Source organism: Pangasianodon hypophthalmus, chromosome 20 (assembly GCF_027358585.1).
Source record: "Pangasianodon hypophthalmus isolate fPanHyp1 chromosome 20, fPanHyp1.pri, whole genome shotgun sequence".
In the NCBI taxonomy this organism is placed as follows: Eukaryota; Metazoa; Chordata; class Actinopteri; order Siluriformes; family Pangasiidae; genus Pangasianodon; species Pangasianodon hypophthalmus.
In genome coordinates, this window is record NC_069729.1 from 13,806,711 (window position 1) to 13,821,780 (window position 15,070).

Here is a 15,070-nt window from a genome sequence, read left to right on the forward strand (position 1 = left end):
TACCATTTTTTTTTACTATTTTTTGGCTGACAATTCAGCAGATTTTGACCTAAAAAGATTAAATAGGTGTACAACAAGTCTAACACACTTCAAATAATGGTAATGGTAATGGTAATGAAATTTAGAAAGGGATTAAAAAATAAATATATTTGTCTTCGCAGACTCAAACACTTTGAGCAGCAGATCAACAGTGAAAAATATTGGCCATGTGGACATTAGACAGCTGATTTGTAATTCAAAACTGCTGTGCTCTAAAGAAATACAAATAAAAAAAGTTAAATAGCACCTCAAAAATTGACTGAGATTTGTTGTTGTAAACTTACAAAATTTTCATAAAAATGCTCAGATGGTTCTTTTGTACCTATTATGTATTTTTTTCCCCAGCAGCTCCAAGACCTTTGATGGATAATTTGCAATCCTCCTTTTCTCAGGTGATTTGGCATTTAATGGTGGCGGTATGCTATAACTCGAAAATGCTTTAACATAAACCCCATAAACTCCTGCAACAACTATACCTTCTATGCTTTGCTTCATATTTGCCCTTCGGTTGCTAAATGACTGCTTTTTGTTGCTAAATTGCTTTAAAACACAGCAGAGCATTTATTTATAGATATTTACAGAGGGTCACAGTACAGGGAAACACACAGTTATGAAGGCACTGGTTTTGCATTCAAGCTTACTTCATGACACTGCTTTGCTTGCCTGTCTTCTTTTGAGCATCCATGAAAAGGTGTATATGTGTCTACAGTTGCCTTGATGTATCAGTATTAGATTTATTTTTTCATAACCGCACCTCTAGCCCTACAGTTAATTTGCTGTGTTATTTATTTAGTTCTGCTCTGTTGGCTAAATAAAACCCCTGCTGTCTGTTTCCAGAAATAGCCTGCAAAGATGACGCCTTTCTTACCAAAGAGATATTGACTCATGTGGATTCTACACTTACCCAGCGATGCTGTAATAACTACCCCACAGCCTGTGAGGTTGCACCTCAGGTGAGTGGAATTATCAGTCTAACATGTGCACCTGAATTTGTAATTTAACTGAATTTTAGTCATCTAGTATGTAAATTTTCCTTGCCTGCTACTCGGCACATTTGTTCTCTGTTCTTCAATTACAGTCCCATCGCAACCAGTATTTATATTTTGTTTAGTTGTAGTGATTAAGCACACAAGGCTGGACATATGTGCTGCTTAGTCCCATGTTGCCCAGAAACCTAAGTGACTGGGGTTAAAAAGTGGAATCTAATGTACTGCTGGTAAAGTGTATTAATACAGAATAAGTTAAACAGACAAGTATGCGAATTCCCAGGGAGTGAACTGTGTAGCCATTGTCCTTATCCTCTTCTGATAAGATTTCTAATGTAGCACATCAACCTAAACAGAAAGTCGTTAGTGAAAGTTTCAGCAATGAGTAAAATATTATTTGAGTCTGGCTAGCGGTTTGTTTTGTCTCGACATATTTAACTGTCAAGGAACTATGTGCAATAAGCAGGAAAGCAGGCTTTACCTTGCACTTAATTTTGCTTGGTTTCATTATTATTTTCACATACTAGCATATTTCTTATTCTGAAAAGATCATCTGTTATCCGTGCATGCTAATGTCCCCGCGGCCAATGTTTGTAGTGCAGCAGGCGGTGAGATTCAGAAGCATGCGCTATAGTTAAAGCATTGAGGTGTGCTGCACTACTGTAAAGTACGTTATGTTTAAACAAACATGCCATATACCAAACTTTTGTTTTCCAAAAGTCAGTAGGAAGTAGGGTTTGTTTTCTTTCCCACAGTCTTCTTTTTCTGGTTGTATCTTTTTATTTACTGGGCAACCGCAAATGAAAAATACTAATACCCCAGACATGAAAATTGCATGTCCCAGGAACCCAGGCTACTTGTTTGCGGCCCAAGGGCACAATTTTCAAACCACTATGCTGAAACATTTATACACTTCAACCATGCACAGTAAAAAGCTTTGAGGAATGGGAAGCCATGCCTCCTTCACTGAGCCTGGCTGATTTAAAAAATATATATGTATTTTCTATGGCAAACAAAATAATTCTCTGTGAAAACCTTTTTGCCCAGTATGACAGTAATTAAATAATCTTTATCCCTGTTTGGTTTATTACAGGTTAGAACTCAACTTACTACCTGTTCATCTTTGGAGATCAGTTCTGAGCAGAAGCATGAAAGTTCTGGGTCAGTTTTTGTTTTGCTTTGCAATAAGTACAATTACATATAGAAAATCTCACAACTGCAAAAAAAAAAAAAAAAATCAACAAATGGCAATACTTCAATCGACACACACTTATGTAATCCAATCAATAATCAGATTTCTTTCTAAATACATGGGTACTGCTCCTCTGCAACTTGCCACTGAAAAAGTTCCACTGAAGTGAGACTATTGAGACTTTGGTGATCCAGATGTACCCATATTAATACATGTGCAGAAAAGCCTCATTGTTGGACTAAAATTTCTGCTGAGGGATTTAATCTGATATGAAACGTCATAATATGCTCTTTACATGACCCCTTGAATTATGTAGAAATCAGACAATATTGCTGTTTTCCATGCTAACTGATGAAAATCACCTTAACACACCACTGCTACTGAAGCTTTAATAGTAATATGAAAAGAGGGTGTGTATACATGAGTACAAGCTGCCTACAAGTTTATTTCCCAAGTTTTCAATATCAAACCTTGATCACATAAAGTCTAATAGTGTTGTAATTTGTAAACCTATCATCTTTGTGAAATTATCAAAACTTTAGTATAAACAATCCTCAAACACTACTTTGATGGCTCGTTCACTGATACGAACTCTCACATGGTGAAATCGCCTCGCCCCTTCCTCTCTTGGGTGCTTTAGATTAGATTGTTCAGTAAATTGTAGCACTTTTCCTCCGAGCGTGTAGAGCTGCTCTCTGACATTGCATGAGCAGCGGTTTGAAAAGATGCGTGGTTGTCTTCACATGTCTCTGAGGAACCACGTGCTAACCTTCACCCTCCCTGGTTGCTGGTTAGTCGCTGTTGTGTGATAGGGGACGACTAGCTAGTGGGCGGAAATTGGCAAATGACCAAATTTGGAGAAAATGGAGGAAAAACTGTAGTAATGATACTGTCACTTTGTCATTTTCAGCAGTTATTGATCAACCCTACAGTGCAAGCAGTGCTTTTCATGATATGATCAATAAATCTAGACATATATTTATGGTCATGCTGAACATCGTCTATTCTTTCAACACATCTAGTACTGTTTGCTTTTTTTCTATATGACACAGCGCTGTAATAGATTGTAATCCCACTATCCGGAGTCACCTAGGAGAGTTTTCCCTTTTGACGGTTCTTACTCATGTTTCTTCAGGGAGTTTTTCCTTTCTACTGTCGCCTCTAGCTTGCTCATTAGGAACTGAAATCCCCTGGATTTCTGTAAAACTGATTTAGTTAAAAGCACTTTATAAATCAAATTCAGATGAATGACACTACTGTTTTCCTGGTAATTTGTTAGTAAATCTCTAAACTGTAATGCATATTGTGAATTGCGAGAATATTTTCAAGTATCATGACATTATTTTTTTTTTGACACATCACCCACCCCTAATGGTAAAATGATGAAATCAAAACTGTATGTAATAAATAAACATAACAATAGCATAATGTCATACACATCATTTTGAATGACAATTCCAACTTTAAATACAGAAAGCTTGACAATTCTAATGGGAAATTTAATATTTATAATCATCATAAGCTTCTAAACTAAATTCAAGGCAAATTTTTTTATTATAGACACTCAGGTGTGCACTAAGAACTTGTCCTATTAGTTTTAATGGTGCGGTAATATGCAAATTTTAAACATGAATTATAGCAGCAGTACAGTGTGCTGTCAAACAGCAAACATTAATGCAGGATGTAGCGGAGCATAAACACCACTCAGTATCAATATGAATCGCCCATAGACTTGTGCATGCTGAACAACTTGATGGAGGAAAATAATGTTTGAATGTGTTATAAATAAAATTTTTGTGGATTTTTAATGGATTGTTAATTTTCCAGGCAACCATGTCATGTTTTAGACTTGCAGTTTTATTATTTTATTTATTTATTTTTATTAATTTTTAAAAAAATTTTATTATATTAAGTCAGCCTTCTGGCTTTCACTTGTGACTTGCAACCCACCTTGCTTTGGGTTATCATTCGCACCTCATTTATAATCTGGCCATTCATAAGTTTTGACAGTAGTAGGTGTAAAACGTTAACATGCTGCCAACATAACATTAAAACATTTGAAAAACCCATAATTATGGTAGTAGAAACTGTGTTACATGGCCAAAAGTTTGTGGACACCTGATCATCACACCCGTATGTGGTTCTTCCCCAAACTGTTGCCACAAAATTGGAAGCACACTATTGAATAGAATAACTTTGTATGATGTAGCATTACAGTTTCACTTCACTGAAACTAAGAGGCTCAAACATGTCTCAAGACATGGTTTGCCAACGTTGGGGTGTAAGAACTCTAGTGGCCTACACAGAGCCCTGAACTCAACCCTACTGAACACCTTTGGGATGAACTGGAACACCAACTGCACCCCAGGCCTCCTCACCCGACATCATGTCTGACCTCACTAATGCTCTTATGGCTGAATGAGCACAAATCTCCACAGCCACGCTCCAAAATCTAGTCAAAAGTCTTCCCAGAAGAGTGGAGGTTACTATAACAGCAAAGGGGGAGTAAATCTGGAATGTTGAAAAAGCAGATATGGGTGTGATGTTCAGGTGTCCACATACTTTTGGTCATATAGTTGACTCTACTTAGTCAGTTGCAGAGTTTCAGAATTAAACAATGCTGTGTTGTATTCACTTGTACAGGAATGTACAGAAGTACGAACAAGTCAATACACAGGAATATTTACTTCTGAAACTTCGTAATTCACTTTATAAGTAGAGTTTGTTTGTTCAGTCAGTGCTACGTTTATAAAGGTTACTGTAGTTATGGATCTTTGGTTTACTCTACATTAGTTTTTTTAGGACAAACACTAATCCAGTAGATAATATAATCATTATGTTACATAACAATACCTGTCATATTTATACTAATACAGCAAAATGTCATACACTTAGATGGTTTTTGTTTACACTCTCAGAAAATAGGCGACTAATTTGTATCTTTCCTTGTCGCTGGGGTGGTATCCTTATCTTTCATACCTTTTGATATGAATCTTTCACCTGAAATGTGGATATAGTGTACCTTTGAATGATACATAATTGGACTGTAATAATATTTTAGAGTAACGCTTTAAAGGTACACTATGTGAAACTTTGTAAAGGTGAAAAGGTGTACGCTTGAGGATACCACCCCAGCGACAAGAAAGGGTACAGTTTAGTAGCGAGACAGTACAGTTTTTTTCTGAGTGTATGCAGGCAGAGTTTAGAGTATTTCATCTTAAACTTGTTTTTATGTCTTCAATTGTGAATTTAAACAAACTTTTCTGTCCTTCAGCTGCTTTTACTGTGAAGAAAACCAGGAATCCTGGTCCAACAGATACTCCACACCAGTGCTACCCTTCTGTTATTTGTCCTACACCACCACCAACTTGGACTTTGTTACCCGGCTTTCCGATTTGATCTGGCAAACAGATATGGAGAGTAAAACATCCAGCGAATGCAGGACCTCTTCAGTGGATGTGACCGAGCAGGGCAGCCCTGACTCCAGGAGCAGTTACTTTGAGATGGGCCCAGATCACAGTGATGAGATCATGGGCTGCTCCTCCTCTTCCACACTTCAGGACAACGATCCTGAGAATGTGGAAAGCTCAAGTGTTCAGATAAATCTGATTGTGTGGTCTCACTGCATCAGTGTGGGCCAAGATGGAGGTCTGAATCAGATGCCGTGCTGTTTGGCTGCAACGGATAAAGCACTGGTGGTTCTTCAGGCACGGTCCAAAGAGACTCCACATAACTTAGAGGAGCTAATGGACTGCATTAAAGTAGCACTGATGGTGCCATATTCAGACATGGAGGCATTTTGGTTTGACATTCCAGACACTTGCATCTCCTTAAGGTTGAAGTCCAGTGCCACACGATGGTACTTCTTCTCAGATGGACAAAATTTGAAGGAGATCCATTCTCATGTGAACTTGCTTCTGGATAGAACTCAAAGTGAACGTATCAGTGGACAGTCTAATGTCCAGTCGTTCATTCAGCAGTTTCTAAATTCCTGGGAAATCGAAGAGAATGATAGCGGAGTGAAAAGTGGATACATAGCTCACGTCCTGGACCGTGCCTCATTGGTTCAAAGAAGTCAAAACAGCTCTGTTCCTTCTGACATTTTATCTCCAGTCCATGAAAGCCAGACCTCCATCCCATTACTTCTGTTCCTCACAACACGACATCTCTGTGTGCTCAAGGTCGATTTCGTGGCCATGGCGTCAAAACCCAATGGAAATTGCATACGCTCTTGTGCCAAGTTAACCAGAATTCCACTCGCATCTACATTGCTGAACCCCAAGCAGAGTCGAACTGGACAAAGCAGTTCAGTCACCCATCGCTTTTGTGATGGCCATGTTTTAGAGCTCATGGCAGGGCATGAGCACCTAGCTGCCATTTTCACTCTTCCCCATGACAAGTTTCTGTTTCTGAAGCAGTTCGCGCAGTTCCGCGCCAGCCTTCGAGACATCAAGACCATCGCTCTTCTGCAGACCAGTAAACACCACCTGAGAGTGAACAGCACAACGCCTAGCAAAGCTACCCAGAAAAAGAGGTAGCGAAACATCTGTTTTGTTTAAAGCCATTTAATAAGAGCCTGTCTTTATGATTTCTGTAAATATTTCCAAAACAGTAGAGGAGAAAAATCGGCTTGAAGACCTTTTATCTTTAAAAGGACTTTAAAGATAAAAGAACACGTGTCTCAGTGTTCAAAACTCGCAGATATGAAATGCTCTCACTTGCAACGGTTTTGTTTGAAGAAGTTAGTGTCAAGTAAACATGATGGCTAATCTTGCGAGTTTGCAGATGGGCTCTGAGAAAATCTGTGACGAGATGGTTGCAATGGCAGTCAAAGTAGGCAGTGTTTCTGTGGTGTTTACTGAAGAAAAGTGACTTGTGTCACTAACAGGAGCTAAACACACATAGGAACTAAATTAAATTGGGAGGTATACAGTTAATGTGAGGAATCTCCAGATGGCTATTAATTTACTTGTGTAAACTGTGACACAGATCCATGTTTTTTGTGACAGGCTTTCTCTTTTTTATGCAAATGAGTCATTTATTTGTTTATTTATTTATTTTAACATTTTGGCTACTACTATTTCTTGCTGCTTTGTCGTACCATCTGCTGGACAAAAACTGTTGGGCAGCTTTAATGTAAGATTTTAGGATTAAGTGAGAATGAATTATGTAATTTCTTGTCATGTTTCTGCATTATAAAGATTGTCATCCTCTTCTGGTCTAAATGGACTTATTTATATTTGAAGTGGTTCTCAGGACACACAGAAGCCCCATTTAACCCTGTCTCTGCTCAACCCTGGAGACTCACTTATCCAGCAGCTCTCGGATGAAAACCAGTGTCCGTCCCACCTATCTCTGTCTTCAGCCCTGCGTCACCTTTCCTCATTGAGGGGTGAGGAGGCTATAATCTTCTTCCATGAGAACATCGCAGAGGTATGCAATGTGTATTATTCAAAGCAAGCCTGGTTTCAATTTGTGCATTCTAGGGCTGGGTGGTATATCACCTTTTTAAGGTATATCGATATATTTTCAAACGTGATATAGGATAAGACAACACCGTTTATATCGATATAGTTTAACGTTGCCCCAACTCTCCCTCTGCGTGCAACCCCGGCCCCGCCCACTTGCTCACAATTATTTCTGCAACATGGAGGGAGACACAGGGCCAGTCCACACTGCCAAAGAAGACCCAGTTAGTAAAAAGAAAAACAATGGTTCCATTATGTGGAGATGGTTCGGATTTAAAAGATCAGATGAAAAGCAAAACAATCTCATCTGTAGAGAATGCCATAAACAGGTTGCATCCAAAAGCGGAAGTACCATTTACAACAGCGCCATAAACAGCAGGAAGACTTCACAGTCCGAAATGTCTTCCACCCCGAAACAAAGCTTCATTCACCTCTGCTGTGCCTTATGAAAAGAAAAGTGCCAAGTGGCGCAATATAACTAAGGCGGTGGCCTACCACATCGCACATCACACAGCTGTGTATTTTGTTAAGCAGGAGAGGGAAAGCCTGTAATTGTACTCAGTTTTAATCACTTTATTATTGTTGAAAACAACTGAAGGAGCATTCTCAGAGTTAGGCTTATTTCTATATAATATAGGCTATTTATTTTATATAATTTTTCATTTACGTGTTGATATATTGTGCAGCTGCATATTTCCAAATAGGGAAGGAAACGCTGTCTTTGCATTTTATTTTGATCACAGTTTGTTTTATTAAAAGTTCTTGTGACATCTCATATGTGGCTTTAACTTACAACTGAGCATTTAGCCCACTTCATAGAAAATACCGAGATATATATTGTGTATCACCATTCAGCCTAAAAATATGATTGATGATTGAGATATGATTTTTGGTCCATATCGCCCAGCCCTAGTGCATTGCTTGATTTTAATATTTATTGGTTGAGTTTAAGAATATTTTTGACATAAAAAAAGCAGTTGCTATTTTTGGTTAAAGCAAAAATTATACCATGTGCTGTATACATCACTGCTCTATATGTTACCACATCAGATACAAGGCAAAATAAGCAAAATGTTTTCAAGTCTGAGTGGTTTGTTTTTGTTCTTCTAGGTGGAGAATGAAGAACTAAGGCACATCCTGTGGACATCTGTGCTCTTCTACAAATCACCTGATGTGGAGTTGACCGCCTGCGTTATGCTGTCTACCAAAGCTGTTTACTTTATCCTGGACGATGTTGCGTCCACGCTCAGTGATCAAGCTTGTGAGTGGCCACGTTTTTACCTAGTTGTCTTCATTCATCCTTTATTCTTCATTCATCTTTTTTGGTATCTGGCTAATATTGCTAAGTAAGGTCATTGTGTAAGCATTGTGTAAACTGCAAGTATAAATCATCACACACTCACTTTGCCTCATTAATACCCTTTTTACACAATTTCATAACATAGTAGAAGGTCCGTATTAGTAAATAAAAATTCAAATTTCACAAATAAAATTACATAAATCACTTGAGGCTGCATAATGGCTTCTTAATGATGATCTGTTTTTAAAGATAATGTGTGCGATACAGAGTTAGAAGCCACGTAAGCTAATCTTTCAGATTCTGAATAAATTGACACAATTTGAGTCAAGTGTGTGATGATTTAGACATGCAGGATGATAAACTTAGTCTCCTTAAAATTCAGTGCTGTTAATGATTATTTCTGAATCAGTGTCTTCCTCGTGGTTTATTCCTAGTTTCCACAGATAATTTGCTAGCATATTATGAACTGTGACTCAGCAACATACAAATGACAACAAAATCATTTCTTCATGCAGTGATGTGGAACTGGCACCCGTCAGACCACAAGGACACCGATTTCCTCATCTCTTTTTGCTTTGCGATGAAGCTGAATGAGCTGCAGAGTGTGAACGTGGGACTGTTTGACCAGTACTTCAGAGTAGTGGGTGAGTAGATATGAGAAGTAGTAGTGGACAATATAGTGGAGTGGGCAATACGTAAGGAATAAAACATGACGGGACGTGCTGTTATAGGAAAATAACCATTGCGAGAAATTGCGAGTGCGATGTTGCTGTTATACAACAATTCTCTAAACAAGGAATTAATATTGAATATGTGACATTTCGGAAAAAATGTGGCCAAATGTTCTGTTTATTTTTGCTCCGCTAGTGGAAATAGATCTTGAAGAAGCCACACTCACTTCATAGTTCATCGGCTAGCTGACTAGCTAGCTCACTTTGATGTACATTCCCGTTAAAGATGCTTCTGGTGAAATTGGTGTCCCTTCTTATTTTTCATCTTCACCTGACGAGCTTTCATATTCAAGTCAAAAGTTCCTAAAAAGTATTGTTTGCCATGGCTACTGATGATGTCACTAACACTGCTGTAATAACCGTTTCGAACCAGGAAGTGGAATTTTACATGCCGAACACAGACAAGCGGCGTGATACACACAATGAAATGTCCCAGTGTGGTTACAGGAAATAAAGGCGCGCTTGGAATGCCACTTGACCAATCAGATTAGTGGACCAGAACTAAACAGAACAAGGGAGGACAAAGGGAGAAAACGGTAGAAATTAGTACAAGGACAGATTTAATCCACTACTTTGTAATACAATTACTAATTATACTATGATACTATCGATACTCTCAAATAAGCACATCAAGATGTAATTTATCATGATTTTGACACTGACATATCATCCTGCTCACAGTAGTAGTTAAAGGCTGAGTATGAAAACCTACTTAGTGAAGGTAGTATGGCCCTGTGCCTGTCAATCCCAGGACAGGAAGCGTATGTGTAATGCGAACCAATGTCTATGCTTTCATTATGACTGTATATGCATCATGGCTATAGACCAACATGGTTACGTGATATCAGGGCAGTGATTTAGATCTACTTCAGAGGGCTAGGAATATAAAAAACATTTTTATGTGGTATAAAAACATAGTGAAATGTCTAAAGTTAAAAAGATGACACCTGACATTAAATGATAATCTTTTCTCCAATTCATTTTCTCTATACTTTATTCCTCTATTCAGGGCCCTCTCCGGAACACATCATCTCATGCCTGACCAGAGACAGCTACAGCACACACCACTTTCTTCAGCAACTGATGAGTGTGCTGTCTTTACTGGAGACAGCACCCTCACCAGAGCCCTCAGACCAAGACTTCTACACACAGTTTGGCAAGAAGAGCACAGGTAGGAAATTCAGCTCGCTCAACTCAGTATAATTTTTCACTAGGGCGTTCTTTATCAAACTAGTGAGTTCAGTGTCGTGAATTCAAGTAACATATATCCCTAATTGCAGTCAAATGCTGACTGACGGCAGCAACCCGTGAACAAAGCTAGTGCTAGAAAAGCATGTAGGAACATTTTTCCTCTCACAACATGGTCCCACTCACTGAAAAATATAAAAGGTTTATTTCACTGTTACTCCCTAATTGTGTCTGGACAGATAAGGAGTTTTGTCCAGCTTCTGAAGTCTTAACCAGTGGGCGAGCTTTGGCTGTATCTGCCTAGACATCATAGGAGAAAAAATCCAGACTGGATAATTTTTTTTATTTTTTTTTTTCCCCCAACCAACACTTAACAATTAAGGTAGACTGTAACTGCACTAGTTGCAGAGATTAAGAGTGGGGTATAAAGTGATATTTACATCAGGACACTTTATGAAAATTGTTTTGTTTGAAATTTTTTTTTTTCACATCCAGGTTCAGCTTTATAGCAAAATTGCTGTAAACACAAGAGTGATGAAATAAAAAAACTAATTCTGCCCGTGTTAACACTCACACCCCTACAGACTCAACCCTAAAGTAAACAATCAAAAGCAATGACTGGAATAAATGTCCTTCTCAACCTCGTCTGCAAACGCTAATGCTCAGAATAGAGTGAAATCAGAAAGCAGAGCTGAAGCAGACAGCCTAAAGGAGCCTAAATTTATTGCAGTCCTGCTTATTTTCTGCCTGTTTGTGTCCTATATTGCATTTGTCTTGGCTTGCTTGTATTATCCTGAGTTTACTTTGGCTGTGATGTGATGTGATGTAATGACACAGCCAGAAATCATTTCTTTTTAACCAGAGTTGGCAATTTACAGCAGCGGGAAACGTAGCAGCTGTTGCCAAAGCAATGTGGGTCAAGCAACCCAATAACGTTCACGAGTTTAACTTTATGCAAATAAAGCAAAGCTACAGGATGTGGTAATACCAATGAGAGTGAGAGTTGGGACACCTCATTTTTCTTCATTGTGATACATCAGCCATCTTTTTTTGTTCATGTCAAATAGGCGCCATGTAAATTACACTTGTGTTTCGCCTTCCAAAATAGGCAAAATGGAGAACTACGAGCTGGTGCACTCAAGCCGGGTGAAGTTTGTCTACCCGAGTGAGGAGGAGATCGGTGACTTGACCTTCATCGCAGCGGAGAGGAAGGGCCCTCAGGGACCTGCGCACTCGTTTAACGTCCTCTTCTACGCCCTGGTGTTCCAGGTGCAGAGCGGTCCAGGTGCGAGGGCCGAGCTGCAACCGAAGAGCCTTGTTCTGAGCAGCACGCATGTCTTCCTACTGGACGAGGACTACATCAGCTACCCGTTGCCGCAGTTTGCCAAAGAGCCGCCTCAGAGGGACAAATACAGGCTCACGGACGCCCGCAGGATACGAGACCTGGACCGTGTGCTCATGGGATACCAGCCGTACCCACAGGCGCTCACACTGGTCTTTGATGACGTGCCTGGACCCGATCTGCTGTGCCATCTGACCATGGACCATTTTTCGGATGAGAAGGAGAGGAAACGGATGCAGGGCGGTGACGGGGCTGAGAGCGAAGTACAGTGGTGTATTTTTGTGCCAGGTGCAGACAGCAGGGAGAGACTGATCTCACTTCTGGCTCGCCAGTGGGAAGCGCTGTGCAGCCGGGAACTTCCGCTGGAGCTCACGGGATAATGGAGGCTAAATGGTAATAGAAAAACAAATCTAGAAAGACTGTCTCTAAAAGATGACCGGGCTTAGTCTTAGCTTCAGTTTTAGTCTCAGCTTTAGTTTTCTTTATGAAGACTTCAGGCATCCAGGGTTGGGCAATATGGCATAAATTATGATAATGTCAATATGGGCCAACAGAGTTGAAAGTTGAACATGTAAAGTTGAGAGTGACAGAACACACCAGCATGACAGTTAGTGACCTGTGAAAATTTATGCATTTAACAATTTAACAAAGGAGATACATACAAATAAACAGCAAAAAATAAACAAAATAAGGTCATAACAGCCAGACATCATTCAGCTACTTCAATTTGGCCTCCATGCGCTCTGTAATTGTTCCTGATTTCTTTTGTCAGTAGTTTATTCACAGCAGCATTACTAATGTCCAGATCTTTTGCACACAGATACAAACTCTGTTTTATTATGGCGGCAGGAACCTGCTTAATCAGACAACCGTTAAGGAACTTTGGCAGATATTGCGTTTGGGATGTCCTTCAGTGTCATCACACGTAATCACTTTTAGCGCTTGTGACAGTTGCTCTGCTAACCTGAGGATGAATTCTGAACTAGCTAGCTAGATTTTCAGAGATCCTGGGGGTGGAGCTTTGTGAACATGGCTGGGAGAGGGAAAAAAAAACTTATCTAATACACCTTTAATTGCTAGCCAGATACACTAGCTACCTAAGACGTAAGATAAGACGTTATATTAACTAATTTTAATCACAGAATAACTTCTGGCAATCTGGCAACACAGATGTTATTTATTTATTTTTTTTGTAAATATACTCTAAGCATGGCTTGCAACACTTCAGTTAAATTGATCGTGCATGTATGGTCTTCTTAATTGTTGGGTTGTTTTATGAACAACTATTAAAACTACCTAAACTTTTAGATTTTCTGCTTATTTTTTGCTACTAAAATGAATAGTTTTTACTATTAAATTTTATTTTATTGCCCGGCTGATGATACCCATGATAAGGACAATGCAGTTTTGTCTGTGTAGTACTGGTGAGTCACGGCAGCCAAATGTCTTTCATAGTATTGAAGATGCAACTAATAATTCAAGATTCAAGAATAATTCAAGACCTAGTAAATGGCTGGATAACAGAAAACCTTCAAAGGGAAAACTAAAGCTAAAAAAGCTGAAGCTAAAACATTGGATGTGGTTATCATCATGTAGTACAAAGGAAGGAAAGAAAAATCCTCCCAGCTTACACAAACACACACACACGCACACATACACACATTCTTTGTTACATTTTTACTAAATCTTTCAACACAAAGCATCCTGGGAAGTTGTGTATAGAGTCCACACGAGTGTAATGTTTTCTTTTCCTTACCAGGCTTCGAACTTCGCTCTTCTTCTCTCACTGCTTATATCTTATTTATCTGCTGCTGTGTACAATCTACCAAATGTAAATTACTGAAGAGAACTATGTGTTATTAAATGTTGTATTTTATTAGAAGTGACATAAAATATGTCGGTTCCTAGCTGATTTTAATTATTGAATGGTTTCATATGTTTTATGTTTTAAAGTATTTTGGCTTTTTGAGCAGTCATTTTGGGTTGTACAGGTTATATGCTGTGGTTTACACAAATAGAAACGTTTACAGGATGTCACGCATCAATGAATTTGATTTTATGCCATTATTTGCCTTGGACATTAGGAACTCAGCATGCACTTTTGGATTTTTTTTTTTAACAAAAATAAACGTGTTTAATGCAGCTGTGTGCTTTTCTGTGTGAACACTTGATTTTCAGATTTGTCATAGTTGTTTAATTACCTACACAGTTCTGGTATTTTATAAAATGCCCAGTGAGGTAGGTGCACCTAATAAACTTGGTGTATATTACATATATTACATATATTACAGTATACCTATATTATACAACAATCAAACTCAAATAATACTCCAGCTACTACAGTGAAGAAAATATATCTGTAATGTATGATGTCCGAATACAGTTAAAGAAATAAAATTACCACTTATTTATTAGTTAGACTACAACACTACGTTCCCTTATGTTAAAACCACAGTAGTTTTCTTTTTCGGGATTCACAAAATGATAAACTTCCATTAAGTATTAACCAGTTCCCTTATAGCAGTGTTGAAAAAGGTGCCATCTCTCACCCATCAATTAATGAAAATAAAGTGGCATAATTTTACATTACATTTTAAATTTGTAATGTAAATGTTTAAATTTAATTTAAATTATTGGACTATTGTTATTAGGGGTCCAAGCACAAGTACCCTATTGTTTTTGCTCTGTTTTTTCCTATTCGTTTTCTCCCATAAAACGAATTGTGGAGACCAAACCATAAATCGTAATGATGTAAAACTTAGTCAATAGATAGTACTCCCTCTCGCTACTCATACAAGCAAGATGAGCCCAATCGACCTGATGG

At 38.6% G+C, this 15,070-nt stretch overlaps 1 protein-coding gene across 5 annotated transcripts in view; it reads left to right on the forward strand.

Moving 5' to 3' along the window:
* Positions 1 to 14,388, forward strand: part of nisch (nischarin) — a 30,032-nt gene extending 15,644 nt beyond the window's left edge. Inside the window, exons 14-21 of one of the 5 annotated variants that reach the window (XM_026932641.3) lie at positions 877 to 992; positions 2,119 to 2,186; positions 5,492 to 6,751; positions 7,464 to 7,650; positions 8,796 to 8,946; positions 9,501 to 9,629; positions 10,726 to 10,887; positions 12,013 to 14,388. In XM_026932641.3, coding sequence (XP_026788442.3) covers positions 877 to 992; positions 2,119 to 2,186; positions 5,492 to 6,751; positions 7,464 to 7,650; positions 8,796 to 8,946; positions 9,501 to 9,629; positions 10,726 to 10,887; positions 12,013 to 12,626 — 2,687 coding nt within the window. In that variant the 3' untranslated portion in view covers positions 12,627 to 14,388. Of the gene's footprint in view, positions 1 to 384; positions 432 to 876; positions 993 to 2,118; positions 2,187 to 5,491; positions 6,752 to 7,463; positions 7,651 to 8,795; positions 8,947 to 9,500; positions 9,630 to 10,725; positions 10,888 to 12,012 lie in introns of those variants that run through there. The other 4 variants (XM_034314228.2, XM_026932644.3, XM_026932645.3 and 1 more) reach the window with 4 other exon arrangements.
* The last annotated feature ends 682 nt before the right edge of the window (positions 14,389 to 15,070 follow it).